Genomic DNA, 27012 nt, shown 5'->3' on the forward strand with positions numbered 1-27012 from the left:
ATAGGTTCTGTATATTTCAAAGTTTCTTTCCTTTGATGAACAGGCACCTTGATCCGTACTTGATCACTATCTTTTATACAAGGAAAAGCAACCTTCTTCCGTGCATCAAAATAACTCTTCCTTACTTTGTGCCTCATGTACATTATGTCTGATGACCTCATCCACATCTTCCATTACATTATGCTTAAACCCATCTAAAAATCCAGCCTAGACAAATTTTGGATTATGGTTTTCTACCCCTCAGTAATTCAAATGGGAACACTTTCATAGAAGAATGTGGTGTTGCAGGGATAGAACCAAAGCATTCAGCGTTCAGCATTTTGCACAATACATGTGCTCACTATAGCCCAGTGCAAGTAGTTAACCAGGACGCTGTTCATACATTCTACAAGCCCATTAGTTTGGGGGTAATATAGTGAGCTTCTCAAGTGCTTTATTCCCCCTTACTGCAGAAAATTGTGAAATTCCTCTCTGATAAACTGCACTCCATTGTCAGCTTTAATGAAAGATGGGAAACCTCTTAAAAAAAACATCTTTCAAAAAGTCTGTGACATTTTTGGATGTAGGATCACTCATGAACCAGACCTCTGGCCACTTTGAATAATAATCGACCAGAACCACATCAAATCTGGATAGAGATTTTAACTAATTGAACGGACCCATTAGGTCAATTCCAATTTTTCTCCTACGCTGTAGTTGGAAGTTCAATTGACTGCATGGAAGGGTTTCTGATTTTGAACCCCTCCTCGGCATTGCTGCAGACTACACTATCACCCACATATTAATTAATTACTTTGTCCATAGCAAGCCACCAGAAGTGCTCACATACTCTATGCTTGGTTAAGGTCTTACCCTAATGACCCTCATGTGCACCACACATTATCGTTCTCCTTAATCTCTCAGGAGGCACAAATCTCTCTCTACGCATGAGTAGACCTTCTTTTACCAAAAGTTCAAAAGAAACCTTCACAAAAGTTGGAAATTGATATGGAACATTTTTCTAAATGGGCCATCCATTCTTAACAAACTCCATTACTTGCAATGAATCATCTTTGCTCAATTCTTTTCTCAGCTCCTCTTTACTTATAGCGCAAGCTATCTAACTCAGTAGCTGCAATGAAACAAATTTCTTGTTCTTCCTCGTCAACAATATCTAGGTCACTTTCTCTGATGGGAAACCAGGACAGATAATCTGCTCTACTATTCGTATTGCAAGGTAAATATGACACCTCAGTCATACTGCAGTAGTTTGGTGGACAAGAAAATCTGGCAATATAAGGATTATGATCTCTGATCTTGACTCCGGATAATGTGGAGACTAGGGGACTGTGAACAGTGTGCATCACAAAATGACTACCCCAAATGTAAGTATGGAACTTCCTGATTGCCCACCAGCATGCCACACGTTCCTTCTCAATGACAGAAAAGTTCACTTCTGCTCCTCTAAACGCTCTTGATGCATAGCCTAATGTGTCTTCCCCACCATATTTGGTTTGAGTGAGCACAGCACCCAACCCAAATTCACTAGCATTAACTGTTTACATGCATATTTCTTTTGGATCAAAAGGCTTTAAAACGTTTGTGCCTGCCAGTTCGGATTTGATCCCCTCAAAAACTTCCTGGCAATTATTGTCCCACACAAATGAACACTTTCTTCAACATGTTGGTTAAAGGCTTAACATTTGTTCCATAATCTGGCATGAATCTTGAGTATAACTCACAGAGGCCAGTGAACAATTTTAGACCATTCTTAACAACAGGTGATGATACTTCAACAATTGCTTCAACAAGACCAGGTCTTGGTTCAATCCCATGTTCAGATATCACATTACCCAAATATTTCACTTTTTCCTTCAAGAATTGACATTCCTCACCTTTTAACACAACTCCTTTCTCTTATATCACATTCAACACTTGTACCAAGGTATCATTGTGTTCTTCCTTTGTAGCCCCATATATCAGCACTGTCACTCCGTTGACCCCCTTGAGCATCTCGCACATGATGCTCTGGAAAAATGCTGCAGCAGACGCTAACCAAAAAGGTATCCTGCAATACTGATAGGTACCAATAGGAGACACAAACATTGTGAAATGTCTAGATGAGGGATCTAAGACAACCTCGTCATAGGCTGAAGTTAAATCCAATTTTGAGAACCACTTAGATCCAATGATCGTGGTTAGAAACTTGCGTATTTTAGGCAAGGGATGGGAATAAGCCCAAATATGCTTATTTAAACTTCCTAAATCCGTACAAATATGCAAATCCCAACTTTTCTTTCTACCTACAACTAATGGTGACAACCATAGCGATGACTTGATAGGCTTAATTATGCCCTTTATACATAGTTCATTCAACTGTTGTTCAAGTTTATCCCTTATACTAAATCGTACACTTCTTAACTTATGTTTTACCGGAATGGATCCCACTTTGACTTTTATTTGATGAGTGAAACCTTTGATCATGCCTAGCTGATCACTGAACATGGAAGGATTTTGTTTTATGATTCCTTTCACAAAATCAGTGGATTCAACAACTGATACTTGTTCTTTGGTGCCTGGTCTGAGGACAATTTTAAATAGACCTTGATGGAACCAAGCGAGTATTGACAACCCTTTGATTGCAACATAAACCTTACCCAGAATTTCCCTTCCTCCGAATTTTACAATGTTCTAAAAACATTCTGCAAGTTCAATTTTGCTTTCTTCCTAAGACACTGGTGCCCTGTCAGGTGGTTCTAACAGTCTATTTCCCCAAGTTTCTTCATATAATTCCTGCGTAATCATAGTTCTACAGGCCCCGGAATCTACAAGTAAATTAATCTTTCTATCACCAACCCAAAGTTCAACATAGGAATCTACACATGCAGTGGCATCTTCCTTCACAACGTCATTAGCAACCACCATCAAATCTCGGAGTTCATCTTGAATCTTTTTGACACTGTCTATGTCATCATACTCAGCCTCAGACACACTGGCCACTCCGTTACTGTTCATTTTGGTATTGACTGACTGCATATTACCACCACTCTACTTGCCACTCTGACACACTTTAGCAAAATGACCCACTTTACCACATGCTCTGAAAACAACATTTTTTGCTGGACAAACTTTGTTACCCCTAACATGAGTAGTGTTGCCACACCTAAAACAAGTGTTCAACTGTTTAAAAAATGGTTTATTGTCCTTTGGTGCCATAGTGCTGGTTCTAATTTCTTTGACCACACCCACAGTTCACTGGACTTATCTTCAAGGTCTTTGACAGATGCTTTAGACAATTCTATGCTTTTTGTCACATGAATAGTCTCTTCCAAGAATGGATTCCCCACAGAGAGAAGCTTTTGTTATCAGAACATTTACAAATGCACTAATTCCTGACCATTTGATCGGTAAATCCTTCAAATCGGCAATCCACACTTAACTTCCTGAGTGCCGAAATGAAGGCATTGACATCCTCCCCAGTTCTTTGCTCTCTTTTGAGAACTTTCTATCTGATAACTACCATGCTCCGGTGAATGTCAAAACCTAACTCTAACCTTTTTACAGCCTCAATAAATTAATCAGGTTCTTCTTCTTCATTATTACCCACAAACAGTGGCAAATGCTTAAATACAAACCTTCCTTCAAACCCCAGAGAATGAAGTAACAAGATTTTTTTCTTCATTTTTCATTTTGGTTTAAACTGTGAGGCATCTATTGCACTCAAAAATGTGGTAAACGCATCATGTCAGTTCATCCACGCAATCGGGGGATTTTCAAGAACCCTTAAGAAGAGGTGATGGTGGTGTAACTGCTTGCATCATGTGCTAAAATCAGTGTTACTGGATGCAACATCATCAGCCAATATCATAGAAGTAAATATCCTACATAAACTACACTGACGTGTGACACACTAACAATACCCAATGAAGGTGTGTGTATCTCTGTGATGCGACTGCTAGTTTACAGGGAACTACTGTTCCAAAATGGTGCCTGCCACTGCAATAAATGTCACTCAGCAGTATTGAATAACGCACTTGAGGCCCCTCATGCCTTGTCCTGCATTGAGTCACATGCATGCGCACTAACCACGTCAGGATATTATTCAGAAATGCCGTCAAAAAGAAAACGCCTCACCACTCGTGTTGAGAGCAAAACGTCTCACTACTTAACGCTGTGTGCGCAATACAGCCTGGACTTAATTTTGGAGAATATTTATTGCTTCAGCCTGGCGACTTCCACAGTAGCTGGTGAGGGAGATTCATCTTGACATCTCCTTGTTGTGGGTTCTGCAGTCTCTTCTCTTCCTCCACTTGTTGCCAAAATATTTGTAGTAACCAGGTGATACACAGTGGTTTGATAAGATGCTTTATTGGACAGAAGAGACTGCACCTCTCAGGGTTTGACGTCTTGACAGCCTGTATTCAACTGCTGCTCCTCTGTTTGGCATTTCCTTAACATTCCAAACAGAATACAAGTACATCACAAAGTTTGATGAGGTTATGTCTATGTCATGAAACAGACAGTGCAGATGCCTAGCACTGGCTACTACAAAGTTCCTTGACATATTCCAGTTTTGAAATGGGAGGTAGGTTTCCATATTTCATTTTCAAATGGAAAAATATTTCCTCAAATCTGGGGATACCCCAGACTGTATAATTTAACCAGAAAATATTTCAGACTCACCTGTGGAATCCATGCATTTTTCTCAGCAGATTCATTTTGTTCAGAATGCAAGATCTACTGATTAATAGGGTGCAAGCCAAAAGCCTCTTGAATTATGATCGCGCTTGGGCATATGTTCGACCTCCCCAGCCTTATGAGTCTAGGGTGGCATCAGGTGCCCTGGCATTATCTGTGACTGCCAAAGGGCTTTGAGCCTCAGGTGAAGAATGAAGAAATGTAAATACTGCCTCTTTCTGACTTCTTTAGGGGTGTCCAGCCTGAGATGCTACAGCTGCACTGACACCGGCGATGGGAGTTGTGGCCCAGGCAGGGCTGCAGTCACCAATTGCCCTTACCCTCGGGACATCTGCTTGGAGACCATCACCACTATGAATATAAGTAAGTCATGCACTTTGTAGGGGGTATGGTGGGGGGACCCCCAGTCATTTGCATTTTAGGTCATCGATAAATTGGAAGCATCCACTGCAAGTTCCTTTAAGGATCCAGAAGTCAGTTGTAGGACTGAAATATCAGGAGTGGATCCGCTCAGGTGTTATGTGATGTGCTATTTCTATTAGAATTTGATGTGAAGTAACGCCATTTTGTTGTGAAATTACATGCCTATGGTATGATGTAATGGGATTTTGAGTATTTGATTTTCACATGTTCTGAGCTCACTGTAGGACTGACATACTTCTACAGCATCCAGGGTCTTCAGTTACTAGGGAAGGGCTCTGAGAAGGATGGTGCCTCCATGTGTGACTGGGCAGAAAGCCTGGATTCATTGTAGCCAACACATCATAGAAGGTGAGCAGATGAGAGCATGTGTGTGGGTAACATAATTGGAGGTGTCCATAAGATCACAGCTCTGTTTGTAAGAAGGATACCCCCCTTGGTGCCTTCTAGACTCTCAAACACTGCCAGTTGGCTGAGGATCGTGGCAGACATTTGTTGAGTGTAGAATGTCCACTGGTCTTTACCAGGAACTCTCTCTTGTGTTAAGTGCTGTGGGTTCTGTGCATTGTAAATTATGATTTTTTTTAGATTGGGCTAAATCAACCTATCTTATAAACATCACATTTCACCCTACCAGGTCAAGTTGACCCTAAAGCGAGAGGAACAAGCCACGCTGGCACCTGCAGGGTTATGATAGAGAGAAGGCTGTAAATAGTGTCTCTTCAGCTGTTTCTTGAAAGGCAGGTGGTGCTGATGCTGGCTGCTGACAGCCCTGTGAAGGACAGACGATGCTTGCCACTTACAGTCCCATGCAGGATAGATAGGGTCCACCTGCGCATTCTCCCTATTGCTGGGGACTCTGAGAAGCCAAACAAAGCAAGTGGGCAACCTCTGTTTTGTAGGACTGAGCTGTACTCCTAAGTGCTTAGTGGATACATAATATTTGGTACCAGCACCCCATTTTTCTGTGTGCAATTGGAGCCATTTTTTTAGTGAGATGCCTCTCAGGTAAGGGTAAATGTCTGAGTGGTTGATTGCCAATGAGCGTGTTAGAGTTAGGAAATTTACTGCACAGAAAGTTTTCAAATGGAATTTAAGCGTGTTGAAGTAGCACCCTTAAAACAACTCTCTGCTGAGTTCAAGACACTCGACACCTGATGGTATCTAGAGTTTATGAAGACCTTAACAAGCCCTTTTGGTCTTTCACAAACTCACCGGGATACAAAAGCAGATTATGGCTCTTGGTCCATGGCATGCTCTGAGTAGACTCATGCATAGCATCCAGACCACTGAGAACTTCTACAAACTAGGAATTAGATGTGAAACTGCCCTTTGTTATACAAGTAACATTCCCTGAAAGGAACAGTGGGTCCATCCATGTGGTCTTCATGGCCACCAATAACAGGTGTCATGACTTTATTGCACTTTTTCCCCCAGGTTTTACCTCGCTGAAGGTTCTCTTCAAGGCGTGTGGGTTCAATGCCACCAGCGAGTCACCACTCCAGAAAGACAATAAAGCCATTGCAGCGGTGACAACAATCAACAGCTGTGCCACCGATCTCTGCAACACCCTCCAGTTCAATGCTGCGAACTTCCCATTGGCCAACATATCATTTGGTACGTATCCCATCTAACAAGGGTTAGGGGAGGATCGCCTGATGGGACTGGCTGTTCTCTTACTTGCTGGCTCAAGGCACACTGATCGGAGTGGAAAAGATGCACGTCCAAACCAACAGTATATAGAGAGCTGCTCTGCAGCATAAGTGACTAGCAATCCTTAATCAAAGGTCACAAGTTCAGCAGATCAATCAGAGGGAAAGTTTGGTGGAAGTCTTACTTTCTTTTTAATGCCATACGCATGATAGCTTCCTGGATGTATATGTTTAGGGAGCCTGGTCTAGAGTTGCATGGCTTGCACTATACATCGTTGGTCACTGATATTAATGCATATGGATGTGGTTTAGTTACAGGTGATTGGCTGAATGGACTGGCTGACCATGGTGTATCAGAAGATGTTTTTGCCTTGAATGCATAATGGGGATGTGTTTCTGAGATGATTTTGACAGTGAAGTATGGGGCCGAGGCCAATGCCATCTCACAAAGGGGACCTCCAGCAACCTCGAAATGAGCACTGTCTGCTATAGCAGACAGTGCGCATTCCAAGGGTCTTGCCTTTCTGCCAGTCTTTCCACGGCAGTGCAGCCACCATGGTAAGGGTGGTGGAAAAGGGACTCGTGATCAGCATGGAGATGCTAAACTTAACATTGCTGTGGCTGACCACGAGTCAGACCGCCGTCATGCCACCGGGATCCATGATCCAGGCAGTGATGGCGGTCCCCTGGTGGACTGTTTGCTAAAGTCATAATCTGGAAGTCGGACTGCCAGGAGTGCAGCAGTCTGACCGCCACCATGAGTCTTGCAGTCTTAAGACCTAAAAATTCATAATGAGGCCTTAAGTCTGCTCCCACCCGGCGGGAGCTTTAAAAATGTTCCTGCTGGCAGGGAGTAGACTTATGTTATGTTTCTGTACTCTGAACTGATGCGGGCAGCAAAAATGAACATATGGAGCAATGCCAGTTCCCACCCCATGCGGGTAGCAGGCTGGGCCCACAGGGGCAGTGGGGCCCCCTCTGCAGCCCCCAAACTGTTGATTGGTTGGTGCCCTGGCCTGGGACTGGAAAACCCACATATATTTGACACAGGACCCGGAGATAATAAGGCTCAGGGACGAGGGGCGCATGTCCCCTCCCCTTTTTATGTGAATTGCCTTTGGTCCAGGAAGCTGGGGGTCTGCTAAGGCTCAGGAAGGGGGGGTGTGCAACCACCTTTCCTTTCAAACAAGAAAAGGCCCCAGGGGATGGCGTCGGTGGAGCATAATAAAGCTTGGGGAGGGGGGCCGTGTGCCTCCCTCCCCTTTTAAGAAATGGACAACCCCAGTAGATGTGGTTCCCCTGCCTGAGAAGGCTCGAGGAGGGGGGCCACACAGCCGCCCTCCCCTTTTGAGTTAAATTCAGCCACAGAGGATGGAGTTCCCACGGCCTATGGAAGCTTGGTTATGGGGGCCACATGGTCCCCTCCCAATTTTTATTTGTTTGACCAAGGGGAATGGGATCCACAGGGCCTGATAAGGCTCGGGGAGGGGTCCTGTATGTCCCCTCTCCTTAGATATTGGCCCCAGGAGTTGGGGTCCCCAGGGCCCAGGAGCGTGTGGGGAGGGGTGCCACACAGCATCAGTGATCTGCAAATTCTAACTGGTGAATCTCTGTGTTTTTCTGAGTTCAAAACATTAATGATGGCACTGACATATTCACTGAACTATAATATTACTTTAACCTTTGTTTTTTCTGTGACTATATACACACAGATACACCCACACACACGCAAACACTTTAAACACTGTTGACCCATGAGAAGGACCTACTGCTGAAATCCATCTGGCTTAATAAACACATGGTTTATATGGATACAGACATCCTAGCCCGACTGCGCTCCACTGCCAAAAGAGGCAAGTAACTACTGGGAACTTTCTGTGGAGTGACATATATATACACATATATAAATATTATCAACATATTTTCAGTTAAAAATCTAAAAATAATGTTGAAAGAAAAAATAATTAGAAAAGCATATTTAATGAGTAATAATACTAACATCATAAATATAAAAAATAAGTTTAAAAAAACATTTTATAAAGATAATGTAAACCATAAAAAATAAAAATAATTAAAAGACTGTAAACATACAATGTTAATTAGCAATAACAAAATTACTATAAATGCAGATTAACAAACATTACATAAAGTATTTAATTTACAAATAATTATTTTACTATTCCCAATCCATCCTTTAAAAAAGTAAGGCGAAGAGAGCAGAGGGTTTGAATTTACTATTCACAGTCCAGTCAAAGTAACAATAGGTAAAAGTGTTGGACTCCAGAGGGGTTAGAGTTATTACTCCCACTCCAATCTACAACAGGGATAGTGTTGGACTCTGGAGGGGTTAGATTTACTATTACCACTCAAATCTACACAACATTAGGGAAATTGTTGGATTACTGTAGGAGGCTGGCCTGGCTTATAGTGGGTACCCTGTGGTACTTTCAACCTGTGCCAGGTCCAGTTATCCCTTATTAGTAGAATAGAGGTGTTTCTAGCAGCTTAGGCAGTTAGAGGTAGCTATGGCAAAGCAGCTTAGGCTGAACTAGACATGCAAAGCTCCTACTATACCACTTATATCATATGCACAATATCATAAGAAAACACAATACACAGAGTTACTAAAAATAAAGGTACTTTATTTTTATGACAATATGCCACAAGTATCTCAGTGAGTACCCTCAGTAAGAAGGTAAGTAATATACACAAGTTATATGTACACAAACCCAAAACAGGTAAGTAAGAGTCAGAAAAGTAATGCAAACAGTGTAGAATTACAATAGATTGCAATAGGCAAACATAGGTCTAGGGGCAACACAAACCATATACTCCAAAAGTGGAATGCGAATCACAAATGTACCCCAGACCTATGGAAGCTTGTAGAGGGTCACTGGGACTGTAAGAAAACAGTCAGGGTGTCCAAGATACCCCACCCCAAGACCCTGAAAAGTAGGAGTAAAGTACACCTACTAGCCCAAAAGGACACAATAGTCGTGATAGGGGGATTCTGCAAGAACAACAAACACCAGCAAAGCACTGAAGATGGATTCCTGGACCTGAGGACCTGCAAGGCAAGGGGACCAAGTCCAAGAGTCGCGATAGTGTCCGGGGGGCAGGAGCCCATGAAACCCCAGATGAAGGTGCATGGAAGCTGCCTCCAAATGGAAGAAGCTTGGATTTCTGCAACAACGAAGAGGACTAGGAACTTCTCCTTTGGAAGGAAGATGTCCCACGTCGCGATGAAGGTTGTAGTAGTGTTCCCACACAGAAATACCGCAAACAAGCCTTGCCATCTGCAAGGGTCGCAGTAGAGGTTTTTGGGTGATGCTGGGGACCAGGAAGGACCAGGATATCTCCCCTTGGAGGAGGAGACAGACGGGGCACTCAGCAACTCAGAGAGCCCCCACAGAAGCAGGCAGCACCCGCAGAAGTACCCAAACAGGCACTTGGAAGATTTGTGAACTGGAGCTGGCTCAGAGTCACAAAGGAGGGTCCCATGATGCCGGAGGCCAACTCAGAGGGTTGAGCACTGCAGGACGGAGTGCTGGGGACCCAGGCTAAGCTGTGCACAAAGGAAATCCTGGAAGAGTGCACAGGAGCCGGAGCAGCTGCAAATGACGCAGTACTCAGGTTTGCAGTCTAGCGTGGGGAGGCAAGGACTTCCCTCCACCAAACTTGGACTGAAGGATCACTGGACTGTGGGAGTCACTTGGATAGAGTTCCTGTGTTCTAGGGACCACGCTCGTCAGGATGAGAGGGGACCCAGAGTACCGGTGATGCAGTCTTTTGGTGCCTGCGTTAGCAGGGGGAAGATTCCGTCGACCCACAGAGATTTCTTCTTGGCTTCCAGTGCAGGGTGAAGGCAGGTGACCCCCAGAGCATGCACCACCAAGAAACAGTCAAGAAAGCCGGCAGGATTAGGCGCTACAATGTTGCTGGTAGTCGTCAAACTACTTTGTAGCGGTTTTGTAGGCATCCTGGCGTAGTAAGCGGTCGATCCTTGGCAGAAGTCGAAGAGGGAAGGGCAGAGGAACTCTGGTGAGCTCTTGCATTCGTTATCTGAAGAATCCCCCTGAGGAGAGACACTAAATAGCCAGAAAAGGAGGTTTGTCTACCAAGAAAGGAGAATTGACTACCAAGAAAGCTAAGAGCATATCAGAGGGGGTCTCTGACATCACCTGCTGGCACTGGCCACTCAGAGCAGTCCAGTGTGCCCCCAACACCTCTGAATCCAAGATGGCAGAGGTCTGGGACACACTGGAGGAGCTCTGGGCACCTCCCCTGGGAGGTACTGGTCAGGGGAGTGGTCACTCTCCTTTCCTTTGTCCAGTTTCGCACCAGAGCAGGGCTGGGGGATCCCTGAACCGGTGTAGACTGGCTTATGCAGAGATGGGCACCATCTGTGCCCATCAAAGCATTTCCAGAGGCTGGGGGAGGCTACTCCTCCCCAGCCCTTCACACCTATTTCCAAAGGGAGAGGGTGTAACACACTCTCTCAGAGGAAATCCTTTGTTCTGCCTTCCTGGGCCAGGGCTGCCTGGACCCCAGGAGGGCAGAATCCTGTCTGAGGGGTTGGCAGCAGCAGCAGCTGCAGCGGAAACCCCGGAAAGGCAGTTTGGCAGTACCCGGGTTCTGTGCTAGAGGCCCAGGGGATCATGGAATTGTCATCCCAATACCAGAATGGTATTGGGGTGACAATTCTATGATCTTAGACATGTTACATGGCCATGTTCGGAGTTACCATTGTGACGCTATACATAGGTAGTTACCTATGTATAGTGTACGCGTGTAATGGTGTCCCCGCACTCACAAAGTCGGGGGAAATTGCCCTGAATGATCTGGGGCACCTTGGCTAGTGCCAGGGTGCCCACACACTAAGTAACTTGGCACCCAACCTTCACCAGGTGAAGGTTAGACATATAGGTGACTTATAAGTTACTTATGTGCAGTGAAAAATGGCTGTGAAATATTGGACGTTATTTCACGCAGGCTGCATTGGCAGGCCTGTGTAAGAATTGTCAGGGCTCCCTATGGGTGGCAAAAGAAATGCTGCAGCCCATAGGGATCTCCTGGAACCCCAATACCCTGGGTACCTAAGTACCATATACAAGGGACTTATATAGGTGTACCAGTGTGCCAATGAGAATTGGTAAATTTAGTCACTAGCCTGCAGTGACAAATTTAGAAAGCAGAGTGATACAGTTAGGCACCACACAGGGAACACATACAGGGCACATACTATGAGCACTGGGGTCCTGCCTAGCAGGATCCCAGTGACACAGGGGCTAAAACATACATACATACAGTGAAAATGGGGGTAACATGCCAGGCAAGATGGTACTTTCCTACAATTACAGAGATTTTAGATTTACTATTCACACTCCAATGTAACCAACAGAACAGAAAATGGAGGACTTTGGACGGAGTACAGATAACATTCCAGCTCCTAATAATTTTGTATAAAATATGTAGATACCTAAAAGAAAAAAAAACAAATTGTGTTAAAAGTGAAAAATATGTATTATATAGTACTAAAAAATCCATAATAACATTTAAAAAAAACTTAATGTGAATCAAATTTATTTCCCTGCCACAAAGAAACAGGAAACACCAAAACATTACTTACATAATAAATACAACATTTTTAAATATTAGTTTAACAAAAACAAAAAATGTATTTACAAGAAGATACATTTTACATTATTATTAAAACACTTAACACTAAATATTTAAATAAAAGAATGAAAATACATAATATTTCCAACATTAAAAAAGATATATAAATAATTATCAGTTAAATATTTTTTATAATTAATGTAAAAATGATTGTAAATTCTATACAGTCCCGCCCTCTTTCCCTTCAAAACCACCAACCCGCAACAAAAATGTGCATCATTAACAAAAGTGTAAACATTTAAATATATAAATATATTGTACCTTTTAAACTAAATAAGACAATACAAAATAAGAAATGTTCATAATTAATTGTCATTTACATAATTAACATTTAAAAAATAATTGGCATTAAAATAACATTATTTGTACTTTAAGTAACCTCCTGCCCTTTTTTCCCTACAAAACCAACAACCTGCTACTAAAAGTTATTATTAGTAATTTAAAAAACTTCCTACTTTATTCCCCAACAAAAATAAATAATTTGCGGCTAATATTAGTAATTAATCAACATTTAAAATTTTAAATATCCATTAAAAATATCAAATTAAACTTACATCTAAAAATACATACCTACATAAAATAACTATTAAACAATTAAAATAACACCTAAAACACACGTCACTAATACATTTTAAATTAAAAAACAAGAGTTTTACAACTATATTTAAGTAAAGGATATTATATAAAACATAGCCTTTAAAATGATATAATCTACCAAAATTACCCATATTCTTGAAGACGGTATTCTCTGACATGATATTTCATTATTAACAATATTTATGTATCAGAATACTTTGTCAAACACCACAACATATAAAATCCAAAACATTCATCCAAAATATCATGACCAGAATGGTGAGAAACAAAGGGCCTTATTATGAATTTGGCGGTCAGACGAGCCGACCAGCAAACTCGCGGGGAGGATGCCACTGTCATACCAGTGGCATCCCCCCCCAGGTGTTTCACAATGTACCCGCCAGGCTGATCAGCGGGAACATTGTATTACGTATTCCGCCAGGGTGACAGGCAGGAACATTGTTACGATATTGGTCTCTACTCCCTTAAGGGAAAGCAGACAATGTGCATTACAATGGTGCTGGTCAGGGCGCCCCCGGCACCGGCATTCTGTCAGTCTTTCCATGGTGGGGTGACCACCATAGAAAGGCTGACAGAAAACTGAGTTGTAATCAGCACGGTGGCTCTGAGTTCAGTGTCACCATGTCTCAGTACAACTCAGACCCCCGTTAGCCTGTTGGGGACAATGTTCCTGGCAAGGACAGTGGCCCCCTGGCGGGTCCACCCATCAGGGTTCTAATGTGGTGGTCGGACCACCTGGGGTGCGGCGGTCCGATCGTCACCACGAGTGTGAGGGTCCTCAGACCACCACATTTGTAATGAGGTCCAAAATATCAAAGAGGTAAGTGTGCAGAGGAAGGTATGGATTTACTAGTTTTAACTCCACATCTAGATGCTTTGAAGATATAGATTTCACTAAGGCAAGTATTTGTGGAGTTAGGTATAGAACATCTATACATATTTACCTTCCGATATTTTGTCTCTCAATATTCTGGATTAGATATTCCCAGCCCAGATCAAAGCAACCCATAATAATAATTCCTTAAATGCTCTCTTAAGTGAGGGCTTGACACTGGAATGCGAAGTCCTGCTTATATAGACAGAGGGTATTGGGCAATTGTGTTAATACCAGAGCGTTAAGTTTCTTTAGGGTATTCATGAGAAGGGTTGTGTTTCCAGTAGTCATGGTTATTCAAAATGTACAGATGCTGTGCCCTGCATAACACAAAAGTATGTAAAACACAAAAGGAAGTATAAAATGATTCTGAAGACTCTCAATTGTGAGAGAAAAGAATAGGAACAAAAGGTAGTGGAACCCACTATGGAAAAAATGGCTTAAATATTCGGTGCCTATATCATGTTTTGCAGGACAAGCCCAGTTCAGATCATTGGTACTTACTGATTGTGCATCTTCTACTGTTTTTAAGTTTGGAAAGAGATAGTTTGCAGATGTTACTGGATTCATAAATAGCAAGAAAGGCAAAATTGTATCTATCAGTTGTTGTGTCATTCACATGTTGATCACCCCACATTCATCAGATACTATCTTTCTAGATGTTGGATCTGGCCCTCTTTGCAAGGTCACCCCCAAAATGTCTGCCTTGTTCCCTCCACTTTTTGCTGAATTTATTTTTGTTGGCTTTAGGACTCTGTGCACTTTACTACTGCTAACCAGTTTTAAAGTGCTTTTGCTCTCTCCTTTAATCATAGTTTAATTGGCACCCATAAGTCCCTTGTAGAGTGCTATACCATATACCCAGGGCATGTAAATTAAATGCTACCAGTGTGCCTGTAGCCCTTATTGTGCCACCCACTTAAGTAGTCTTTTAAAACATGTTCCAGGCCTGCCATTGCAGCCTAACTACAGTTTAAAACTGCCATGTTGATTTGACATTTAAACCTCCTTGCCAAGCCCTAAACTACCCTTTTATTACATATGTCACCCTTAAGGAAGGCGCTAAGTAGCCCATAGGGCAGGGTGCTGTGTAATTAAAAGGTAAGATATGTACTTTTAAGTTTTACATGTCCTAGTACCGGAAAGCTCCTAAGTTTGTTTTTCACAACTGTGAGGCCTACCCCTCCCAAAAGATAACATTGGGGATTCCTTATTACATGTCATAAGCTGTAATTTCTAATTGGGAGCAGGTGGCTATATCATGGCTATGTCAATTTTGGTATCTATGAAATTGTAATGATAAACCCTCCTTAATAGGAAAGTAGAATGTTTCATTACAACTTTGAAAATGACACTTTTGCAAAGTTAGCATTTTCCTGTCCTTATCACTTTGTGCCTACAGCCTGTCTTGGGTCACATGACTTGGTGTAGCTGACAGTTAGACTTTCTGAATTCCTCCCAGAAAGTCACAAAGTAGAGAGATTAAGGGGGTCATTCTGACCCTGGCGGTCACCGACCGCCAGGGCCAACGACCGCGGAAGCACCGCCAACAGGCTGGCGGTGCTTCCTGGGCCATTCTGACCGCGGCGGTAAAGCCGCGGTCAGAAAAGGGGAACCGGCGGTTTCCCGCCGGTTTTTCCCTGGCCCAGGGAATCCTCCATGCCATGGGGATTCCGACCCCCTTCCTGCCATCCCGTTCCTGGCGGTTGTTACCGCCAGGAACAGGATGGCGGGAACGGGTGTCGTGGGGCCCCTGGGGGCCCCTGCACTGCCCATACCACTGGCATGGGCAGTGCAGGGGCCCCCTAACAGGGCCCCATAATGATTTTCAGTGTCTGCTTTGCAGACACTGAAAATCGCGACGGGTGCCACTGCACCCGTCGCACCCCAGCAACTCCGCCGGCTCCATTCGGAGCCGGCTTCATCATTGCTGGGTCTTTCCCGCTGGGCCGGCGGGCGGCCTTTTGGCGGTCGCCCGCCGGCCCAGCGGGAAAGCCAACATGGCCGCCGCGGTCTTTTGACCGCGGTGCGGTCATTCGGCGGTTCCCGCCAGGCGGGCGGCTACTGCCGCACGCCGCGGTTGGAATGACCGCCTAAGTGTGTCTCAATGGGCCATCTGCTTGCAGGCTGGGGGGAGGAGCTCAGCATAACCTCATTTACAACTGAATTGCCTGCGCTCTGTCTTCACACAAAGGGCCTAACAACCCTGTATTGTCACTGCTGCCAGCTTGGAGCCAGGGCTGGGGAGTCAGGAAATTCAATGCACTTCAAAGAATCTTTCCAGAAGCTTCTCCCACCTTTCTGAAGAAGGGCACCAGGGTATAAAAATAGGACCTTCAGACCCATTCTTCAGTTCACTACTAGACCTGCGGAAGGGCTCTCAGAGGACTGTCTGCTGCTTTGCCCTGCTGTGCACTCTGCAAGACTGCTGCTGTACCTGGAAGGTGTGCTTTGCTGTTTGGAGTCTAGCTTGAAACCTCTGAGGCCAGCCCATCTGTTGAGTCCTTCAACTTTACTTTAACCCAGGACCCTAGGGTGACTCCAAGAACTAGGTTGCTGGCCTCCTGTTCAGGGTCACAGGGACATAGAAGAATTTCAGCCTGTGTCCTGCGCCCACTAGAGGTGTCCTACCATTCCTGGACCCTTGGTTGTGGCACTAAAGGTGCCCAGATAACCAAATACCACAACTGAGGACGTAGGCCCTTATTACGGGTTTGGCACTCCTTGGACCACCAAAACTGCAGTGGCGGTTAGACCGCCACAATCCTGATGGTCCGACCCTCAGATTACAATGACCACCAGGAGACCACCACCTCTGCTGGGCTCAGGGATCCCGACGGGTTGGTGGCCATGTCGTGGGCAGTGCAGGGGCCCCCCCACCAGCACCCTCGAAATGCGCACTGCTACGGCAGACAGTGTGCATTCTGAGGGTGCTGTGTGTGACGGTATTGGCCTTTTTTCCCTGAGGGAGCCGAGGCCAATGCTGCCACACTGTTTCCACCGGGCTGACTGTTGGAAACATCGTAATACAACGTTTCAACTGGTCAGCCTAGTGGAAACATAATAATATGATGATGGTGAGGCCGCCGGCTTGACAGCTGCTTCACCACCACTGTTTTGGAGTTGTGGGGGTTCAACCACCCAAAACATAATCAGGCCCTTAAACAACTTTTTGCCCAAAAGTTCTCTGAGAGCTAAGAGGAGACCAGGATCAACCTGCTCACCTATCTGCCCGAGTGACATCTCCAGTTGGATTGACTTTGCAACTTATCCCGCTACGTCCTTCTCTGCAGCAACAAATCCTTTTAAGCGGTCCTTCAACAAAAAAGCATCTAACCTCGTAGAACTGTCTTTGGCTACAGCACTCTGCCTCTTCCTGCTGGAGATTTTTGACTTCCATTTCAATGACTACGTTCGAACGTAGAAATTTCCACTACAGCTTTGACCCAAGGCCATCTGACAAGAAGAACCCTCCTCGGAAAATGGCTACAGCCTTGCCCCGCTGAGCTTTACCTTCTTAGACACTTTTACTCAGAATTCCTTCTAAGTCCAAAAGTAAGTGCTGACCGGGCCCAGTCCACTTCTTGTATCCGAACTGTGGCCCATCGCGGTCGGCCATATTTTTCGACTTTGAGCCAACAACTCTCTTAGTTTGTACAGGGAAGGTTCCCATTTCAGGAAAGCTACCATATTCCTGACTAGACAAGATTGGTAGAGGGTGAGCACAGATAGTTCAAACACATGAACTATGCTTGGAACCATTATCAAACAATGACCAAGTTAGATCAGATTTAGGATGGATGGAGTTAATTGTGTATGTAGTGTTTTTTTGGTTTCCATGTCTTTGCCCTATTAGTTATTTCCTCTACTCAGTGGCGGACATCAATTCAGGGTGCTCATTAGAAGATGCTTGGCACAGGATACTCAATGGTGGGAATCAGTCCAGAGTGCTCCTTAAATTGTGCTGGTATGGGATACTCTGTGGTGGGCATCAGTACAGGGTGCTCATTAAAAGGTGCTTGGTACAGAATACTCACTAGTGGGCATCATCCTACTATACTCATTAAGGAGCCCTTGGTACATGGTCCTCCATGGCGAGCATCCGTCCAAGGTACTCATTACAAGATGCTTGGGGCAGGATACTCATGGTGGCAAATCAGTTCAAGGTGCTCATCAGAGAGTATTTGCTACAGAGTACTTAGTGGCAGGCATCAATCCAGAGTTCTCATTACAAGGTGCTTGGTACAGGATACTCAGTGGTGGGCATCATTCCAGGGTGCTTATTACAGAGTTCTCGGTACAGGATACTCATTGGTGGCCATCAGTCCAAGGTGCTCATTACAGAGTACTTGGTACAGGAATCTCAGTGGTGAGCATCGGCTCAGAGTTCTTGGTGCAGGATACTCTGTGGTGGGCATCAGTCCAGGGTGCTTGGTGCAGGATAGGCAGTGGTGGGAATTAGCTAGGAGCTCATTAGAGGGTGGTTGGTGCAGGATACTCAGTGGCAGGCATCAGTCTGCTGTGCTCATTAAAGGTCACTTGGTACAGGGTCTCAGTTGTGGGCAAAGTACAGGGTGCTCACTCCAGGGTCCTTGGTACAGGATACTCAGTGGTGGGCATCGGTTCAGAGTGCTTGCTACAGGGTCCTCAGTGGTGAGCATAGATCCAGAGTACTCATTGGAAGGTGCTTGGCACCGGGTGCACACAGCTGCACACTTGATTCAGGGTGATCTCTGCACAGGGCGCCCAGAAGAGAGTGCTCAAGTATGGGTGCTCCATACCCCAGGTCCACTACTCAGCCTGCCCTTACTTTTCTGTCACATTCACAGCTGGGCACAGGTGCAATTTTAAAATGTGGTGTTGGGCTGGGTTGTGAACAGAGGGCACTATCTGTTTACTACTGATCAGGTGATAACAGATGCTGATCATTCCATGACAATGGACATCTAAGCACCTGGGACTCTTCACCCTCAGCCTTGTCTATTTTCAGCACACATCATGCATCATCTCACTCATTCATTCAACCACACACTCATTCATCACTGATTTATCCAACATACACTAAGTCAACCTTTTATCCATCTATATCCACATATTTTTATCCCATCACTCATCCATGCATGTAGGACCTCATTACGAGTCTGGTGGTTCAAGGATCGCCAGACTTGCGGTCAGACCGCTGCACTGCAGGTGGTCTGACCACCACACTACAACCCTGGCAGTCAGAACGCCAGGGGACAGCCAGGAACAAGGTTCCGGATAGGCTGATGGCAGTTCGACTTGTGGTCAGCCACGTCGGCACTGAACTCAGCGAAACCGTGCTGATCACGACTCCTATTTCCGCCAGTCTTTCCATGGGGACCCTGCCATGGAAAGGCTGGTGGAAACACAGTGCTTGGGGCCACATGGGGGCCCTTGCACTGCCATGCCACTGCCCCCCCTGCCCAGCACCCTCGGAATGCACTCTGTCTGCTGCATTCCGAGGATGCTGGTGTGCTATTGTATTGGCCTCAACTCCCTTAAGGGAGCCCATATCAATACCGTAGATCTATTCCTGCCAGTCAGCACAGCAGGAATATTGTAATACAATGTTCCCAACGGTCAGCCCACCAGGAACATTGCAATACGATGGGGGGGGCATCGCTGGCATGATGGCAACATCCTCCCTGCAGCTTTGGCAGTCATGCTGTGGAACCACTAAAGTCAAAATGACCCCCTTAGTGTCTCACAATTTCAACCATTTATTTATCTAGTGACTGAGGCCCTCATTACGACTTTGGCGGTCTTTTGGAAAGACCACCGTCATCACGGGTGCCCAAAGACCACCAGTGTTGGAGGTCTGAAGACTGGCGTATTAGGACTCACCCGAGGATTTCCGCCCGTTTAAGGGTGGAAATCCAACACCGTCGGCCTGAACAACAGCAGGTGAGAGGTTGTTGCACTGCCAGCACCGCCACGCTAAAAGGACTCAGCCTGCTGTCTTACAAGACGTAATACGGCATGGCGGTTTCTTCACGGCAGTGAGGTGCTGGTGGTAGAAACGCCAACACCCATCCCCTCCCGGAGGACCACCTCACCCAGACAGGTAGGTGGACCATCCGAAAGGGAAGGGGGGTGTTGTGTGCATGTGTGTGGTGTGTGCTTGTATGTGTAGCGGTATGGGTGTGCGTGAATGCGTGTGTGTATGTATTTGTGCGTGGAGGGTGTGTGTATCTGAATGAAAGCAGAGGGGAGGGTGGTGTTGGGGTGCGAGTTAGTAGGTGTGAGTATTGGGATGCATGTGAATAGGGGTGTTTATATGGGTGCGTGCGATCGAGTAAGGGTGTATGTCAGAGAGTGTGTTGATGAGTGGAGGTGTATGTCAGGGAGTGTTTTCATGAGTGGAGGTGCATGTATGAAGGTGTGTTGATGAGTGGAGGTGCGTGTATCAAGGTGTGTTGATGAATGGGGGTGCATTTATGAAGGTGTGCAGATGAGTGGGGGTGCCTGTGCCGACGACAGAAATCGAGATTCCTGTCACCGGGTGTGTTACCACCCGGGTTTTCATGGTTGTGTGACTGGCCACGAAAAGCCTGGTGGTGTGCCTACTCATAATACCGCCAGCGGTCTTACGGCTGCCACCGGGCCAGAGGCGCTCACCTCCGGCCCGGCAGTCCGACCGCCTTGGCGGTATCGCAACATTGTGGCGGTTTGGCTTTGGCCAAAACTCCGCAGCCTTCACACCACCACACTTGTAGTGAGGGCCTCAGTCTCATTCATCTACTCAGCCATCTGTGCAATCACACACAGTTGAGTAATAAAAATTGAAGCCTATTATCTTAATCAATGCTTGTTATTTTTAGTGTGAACATTGATGGTACCCCCTGACGTAGCTCCTGATGGAGTGTCTTTGTTTTTCCAGATACCACCCCTCTGAATACGTCCCTAGAGTGCTACGGCTGTCTCGGTATCTCTGCAGATCAGTGCACCAATGAACAGGCATCAAAGCTGAGCTGCGGTGGCGAGCAGTGCGCCACTGGTGTCTACCAGGTCAACCTGCGTGAGTACTTACACAATAACATTATTTAGAGCCACGAGCGAATGTAGCACTCAGTATATACAGGGAGTGCAGAATTATTAGGCAAGTTGTATTTTTGAGGATTAATTTTATTATTGAACAACAACCATGTTCTCAATGAACCCAAAAAACTCATTAATATCAAAGCTGAATATTTTTGGAAGTAGTTTTTAGTTTGTTTTTAGTTTTAGCTATGTTAGGGGGATATCTGTGTGTGCAGGTGACTATTACTGTGCATAATTATTAGGCAACTTAACAAAAAAAAAATATATACCCATTTCAATTATTTATTATTACCAGTGAAACCAATATAACATCTCAACATTCACAAATATACATTTCTGACATTCAAAAACAAAACAAAAACAAATCAGTGACCAATATAGCCACCTTTCTTTGCAAGGACACTCAAAAGCCTGCCATCCATGGATTCTGTCAGTGTTTTGATCTGTTCACCATCAACATTGCATGCAGCAGCAACCACAGCCTCCCAGACACTGTTCAGAGAGGTGTACTGTTTTCCCTCCTTGTAAATCTCACATTTGATGATGGACCACAGGTTCTCAATGGGGTTCAGATCAGGTGAACAAGGAGGCCATGTCATTAGATTTCCTTCTTTTATACCCTTTCTTGCCAGCCACGCTGTGGAGTACTTGGACGCGTGTGATGGAGCATTGTCCTGCATGAAAATCATGTTTTTCTTGAAGGATGCAGACTTCTTCCTGTACCACTGCTTGAAGAAGGTGTCTTCCAGGAACTGGCAGTAGGACTGGGAGTTGAGCTTGACTCCATCCTCAACCCGAAAAGGCCCCACAAGCTCATCTTTGATGATACCAGCCCAAACCAGTACTCCACCTCCACCTTGCTGGCGTCTGAGTCGGACTGGAGCTCTCTGCCCTTTACCAATCCAGCCACGGGCCCATCCATCTGGCCCATCAAGACTCACTCTCATTTCATCAGTCCATAAATCCTTAGAAAAATCAGTCTTGAGATATTTATTGGCCCAGTCTTGACGTTTCAGCTTGTGTGTCTTGTTCAGTGGTGGTCGTCTTTCAGCCTTTCTTACCTTGGCCATGTCTCTGAGTATTGCACACCTTGTGCTTTTGGGCACTCCAGTGATGTTGCAGCTCTGAAATATGGCCAAACTGGTGGCAAGTGGCATCGTGGCAGCTGCACGCTTGACTTTTCTCAGTTCATGGGCAGTTATTTTGCGCCTTGGTTTTTCCACACGCTTCTTGCGACCCTGTTGACTATTTTGAATGAAACGCTTGATTGTTCGATGATCACGCTTCAGAAGCTTTGCAATTTTAAGAGTGCTGCATCCCTCTGCAAGATATCTCACTATTTTTGACTTTTCGGAGCCTGTCAAGTCCTTCTTTTGACCCATTTTGCCAAAGGAAAGGAAGTTGCCTAATAATTATGCACACCTGATATAGGGTGTTGATGTCATTAGACCACACCCCTTCTCATTACAGAGATGCACATCACCTAATATGCTTAATTGGTAGTAGGCTTTCGAGCCTATACAGCTTGGAGTAAGACAACATGCATAAAGAGGATGATGTGGTCAAAATACTCATTTGCCTAATAATTCTGCACTCCCTGTAATTCCACCAATTTTAACTGCGATCAAAACTAATTTATATTAGCCAGGTTTTATACTGAAACCAAAGCCCAGATATACTCATTCCAGATGTTCTGCACTGTATTGGACATGAGGGGAACACACAGCTCAGAGATATCTGCTAAAACTTGCCTGTAAGTCCTTTGATCCCCTGCGTTGATGCTAGAAGAATTACAGCCTATGGGTGCGAATTGTGCGCCATGGTGCATTGGTGAGTGTGCGCTATGCAGTACAAGAATCACATTGGAAGCATACCCTTCTGCTACAAATTCCTATGCATTTAGACAAACTTAGAAGATGTCCATGCATTGGATGCATGCTGAGCACTGCAGCACACATGCAGTGTGCCATTTGTTTGAGAATTATACAGGTTTCGCATTATTTGTGCCTGCTTCAAATAGGCAGTAGTTTTTTGATGCCAACCATGGTCTATCATTGTAGATTGGGGTCAGCATCAAAACCTACAGGTTTATGCTTTGATTTGTCCCACTAACGACTCTGAGATGGAAAATTCATAAAAGTGTGCACTTTTCTAGCACAGAACACCTTTTGTTTAAATAGCAAGCACCACTTTACTTTACATGACATTGCATCTGTTTGGGCTGGTGTAAAGTCTTAGTAAATCTCTACCAAAATTTAAATAATACAATTTTTACTGAGATCACCTCTTAATATTTATCAAACACTTAAAATTAGCTGCTTGTCCATCTTACTCTAGGTTTTCTCATCCTAGAATGAGTCTGAAGTGCCGAGTGCCAGGTCATTATATGGGATAGTTTATAGCTTCTTCAATATAAAAGGGCGCTGGAGAAATACACCACATTTATAGACATATGGAATCTCATTAAGCATTTTTCAGGTAGTGATACGTTGTATCTAGAACACAGCCCAGTAACAAGTTCGCTAGGCCCCCTGACACTAAGAACATCTTTAATGTGCCAACCCGAGACTGAAAGCCTGTTGGAAAGCAACCACCCAGCAACCCACTGAACACTAATTGAGTGAGATGTGTTCTAGATAACGATCAACCCTAACGCATACAAAAGGAATTGTAACTATTATAAAAATCAACAAGATAGTAGCAACAATGTTCATCAAGAGGATAAACAGGGCAACCTGTAACAATTTGGTTACCTCATGAAGCCATCTCTATGTTATATATGAGAAATATAGTAAAAGCCATAGGAGTTCCATTGTTTTAAATTACTTAATAATTCCATCATACAAGGTACTGTCTCTAAAGAGAATTTCACTTTTTTTAAAAACAGGAGGATGAACCCAGGATTTAAAAAAACTACTGTTCCATATCCTTGTAAACGTATTTAACAAAATGTTTGAAAGCATGTGTAGAAGGCTGGCCTGGTGTGTGGTGGGTACCTAAGGTACACCTTATAGCAGGTCCAGGTATCCCTTATTAGAGTAGTGTAGGCAGTGCCTAGAAGCCAGGCTCTCTTGAGGTAGCTGTAGCTGTGCAGCCAAGGCTTATCTAGGAGACATGCAAAGCTCATGCAATACCACTGTAGTCACACGGTACTTACACACATGAAAGAAAACACTCAAAGGTACTATGTTTTAGTGACACAATACCAAAAAGTACTAGAGAGGCAACTCTCCAATAGGAGGTAAGTAGCGCAATATATATATATATATATATATATATATACATATATATATATATATATATATATATATACACTAGCTATCTGTAGGAGGCTCGACTGGCTTGTAGTGAGTACCAAGGGGTACTTGCACCTTGCACCAGGCCCAGTTATCCCTTATTAGTGTATAGGGTGTCTAGCAGCTTAGGCTGATAGATAATGGTAGCTTAGCAGAGCAGCTTAGGCTGAACTAGGAGACGTGTGAAGCTACTACAGTACCACTTAGTGTCATATGCACAATATCATAAGAAAACACAATACACAGTTATACTAAAAATAAAGGTACTTTATTTTTATGACAATATGCCAAAGTATCTTAGAGTGTACCCTCAGGGAGAGGATAGGAAATATAGACAAGATATATATACACAATAGCAAAAATATGCAGTATAGTCTTAGAAAACAGTGCAAACAATGTATAGTTACAATAGGATGCAATGGGGAAACATAGGGATAGGGGCAACACAAACCATATACTCCAAAAGTGGAATGCGAACCACGAATGGACCCCAAACCTATGTGACCTTGTAGAGGGTCGCTGGGACTATTAGAAAATAGTGAGAGTTAGAAAAATAACCCTCCCCAAGACCCTGAAAAGTGAATGCAAAGTGCACTAAAGTTCCCCTAAGGACAAAGAAGTCGTGTTAGAGGAATAATGCAGGAAAGACACGAACCAGCAATGCAACAACTGTGGATTTCCAATCTAGGGTACCTGTGGAACAAGGGGACCAAGTCCAAAAGTCACAAGCAAGTCAGAGATGGGCAAATGCCCAGGAAATGCCAGCTGCGGGTGCAAAGAAGCTTCTACTGGACAGAAGAAGCTGAGGTTTCTGCAGGAACGAAAAGGGCTAGAGACTTCCCCTTTGGTGGACGGATCCCTCTCGCCGGGGAGAGTCGTGCAGAAGTGTTTTCCCGCCGACAGAACGCCAACAAGCATTGCTAGCTGCAAATCGTGCGGTTAGCGTTTTTGGACGCTGCTGAGGCCCAGGAGGGACCAGGAGGTCGCAAATTGGACCAGCAGAGAGAGGGGACGTCGAGCAAGACAAGGAGCCCTCTTTGAAGCAAGTAGCACCTGGAAAAATGCCAGAAACAGGCACTACGAGGATGCGTGAAACGGTGCTCACCCGAAGTCGCACAAAGGAGTCCCACGTCGCCAGAGACCAACTTAGAAAGTCGTGCAATGCAGGTTAGAGGGCCGTGGACCCAGGCTTGGCTGTGCACAAAGGATTTCCGCCGGAAGTGCACAGGGGCCGGAGTAGCTGCAAAAGTCGCGGTTCCCAGCAATGCAGCCCAGCTAGGTGAGGCAAGGACTTACCTCCACCAAACTTGGACTGAAGAGTCACTGGACTGTGGGGGTCACTTGGACAGAGTCGCTGGATTCGAGGGACCTCGCTCGTCGTGCTGAGAGGAGACCCAAGGGACCGGTAATGCAGCTTTTTGGTGCCTGCGGTTGCAGGGGGAAGATTCTGTCGACCCACGGGAGATTTCTTCGGAGCTTCTGGTGCAGAGAGGAGGCAGACTACCCCCACAGCATGCACAAGCAGGAAAACAGTCGAGAAGGTGGCAGGATCAGCGTTACAGAGTTGCAGTAGTCGTCTTTGCTACTATGTTGCAGGTTTGCAGGCTTCCAGCGCGATCAGCAGTCGATTCCTTATCAGAAGGTGAAGAGAGAGATGCAGAGGAACTCGGCTGAGCTCATGCATTCGTTATCTAAAGTTTCCCCAGAGACAGAGACCCTAAATAGCCAGAAAAGAGGGTTTGGCTACCTAGGAGAGAGGATAGGCTAGCAACACCTGAAGGAGCCTATCACAAGGAGTCTCTGACGTCACCTGGTGGCACTGGCCACTCAGAGCAGTCCAGTGTGCCAGCAGCACCTCTGTTTCCAAGATGGCAGAGGTCTGGAGCACACTGGAGGAGCTCTGGACACCTCCCAGGGGAGGTGCAGGTCAGGGGAGTGGTCACTCCCCTTTCCTTTGTCCAGTTTCACGCCAGAGCAGGGCTAAGGGGTCCCCTGAACCGGTGTAGACTGGCTTATGCAGAATTGGGCACCTCTGTGCCCAACAAAGCATTTCCAGAGGCTGGGGGAGGCTACTCCTCCCCTGCCTTCACACCATTTTCCAAAGGGAGAGGGTGTAACACCCTCTCTCAGAGGAAGTTCTTTGTTCTGCCATCCTGGGCCAGGCCTGGCTGGACCCCAGGAGGGCAGATGCCTGTCTGAGGGGTTGGCAGCAGCAGCAGCTGCAGTGAAACCCCAGGAAGGGCAGTTTGGCAGTACCAGGGTCTGTGCTACAGACCACTGGGATCATGGGATTGTGCCAACTATGCCAGGATGGCATAGAGGGGGCAATTCCATGATCATAGACATGTTACATGGCCATATTCGGAGTTACCATTGTGAAGCTACATATAGGTAGTGACCTATATGTAGTGCACGCGTGTAATGGTGTCCCCGCACTCACAAAGTTCAGGGAATTGGCTCTGAACAATGTGGGGGCACCTTGGCTAGTGCCAGGGTGCCCTCACACTAAGTAACTTTGCACCTAACCTTTACCAGGTAAAGGTTAGACATATAGGTGACTTATAAGTTACTTAAGTGCAGTGTAAAATGGCTGTGAAATAACGTGGACGTTATTTCACTCAGGCTGCAGTGGCAGGCCTGTGTAAGAATTGTCAGAGCTCCCTATGGGTGGCAAAAGAAATGCTGCAGCCCATAGGGATCTCCTGGAACCCCAATACCCTGGGTACCTCAGTACCATATACTAGGGAATTATAAG

The 27012-nt window shown here is 45.2% G+C and overlaps 1 protein-coding gene across 1 annotated transcript in view; it reads left to right on the forward strand.

Annotated features, from left to right (window-relative positions):
* LOC138247458 (uncharacterized) overlaps positions 1–27012 on the forward strand; it is a 69851-nt gene that overhangs the window by 37196 nt on the left and 5643 nt on the right. Inside the window, exons 2-3 of the mRNA XM_069202083.1 lie at positions 4909–5040; positions 6535–6714. Of these exons, the coding sequence (XP_069058184.1) occupies positions 4909–5040; positions 6535–6714 (312 nt within the window). The remainder of the gene's footprint in view (positions 1–4908; positions 5041–6534; positions 6715–27012) is intronic.

Source organism: Pleurodeles waltl, chromosome 7 (assembly GCF_031143425.1).
Source record: "Pleurodeles waltl isolate 20211129_DDA chromosome 7, aPleWal1.hap1.20221129, whole genome shotgun sequence".
NCBI lineage: Eukaryota > Metazoa > Chordata > Amphibia > Caudata > Salamandridae > Pleurodeles > Pleurodeles waltl.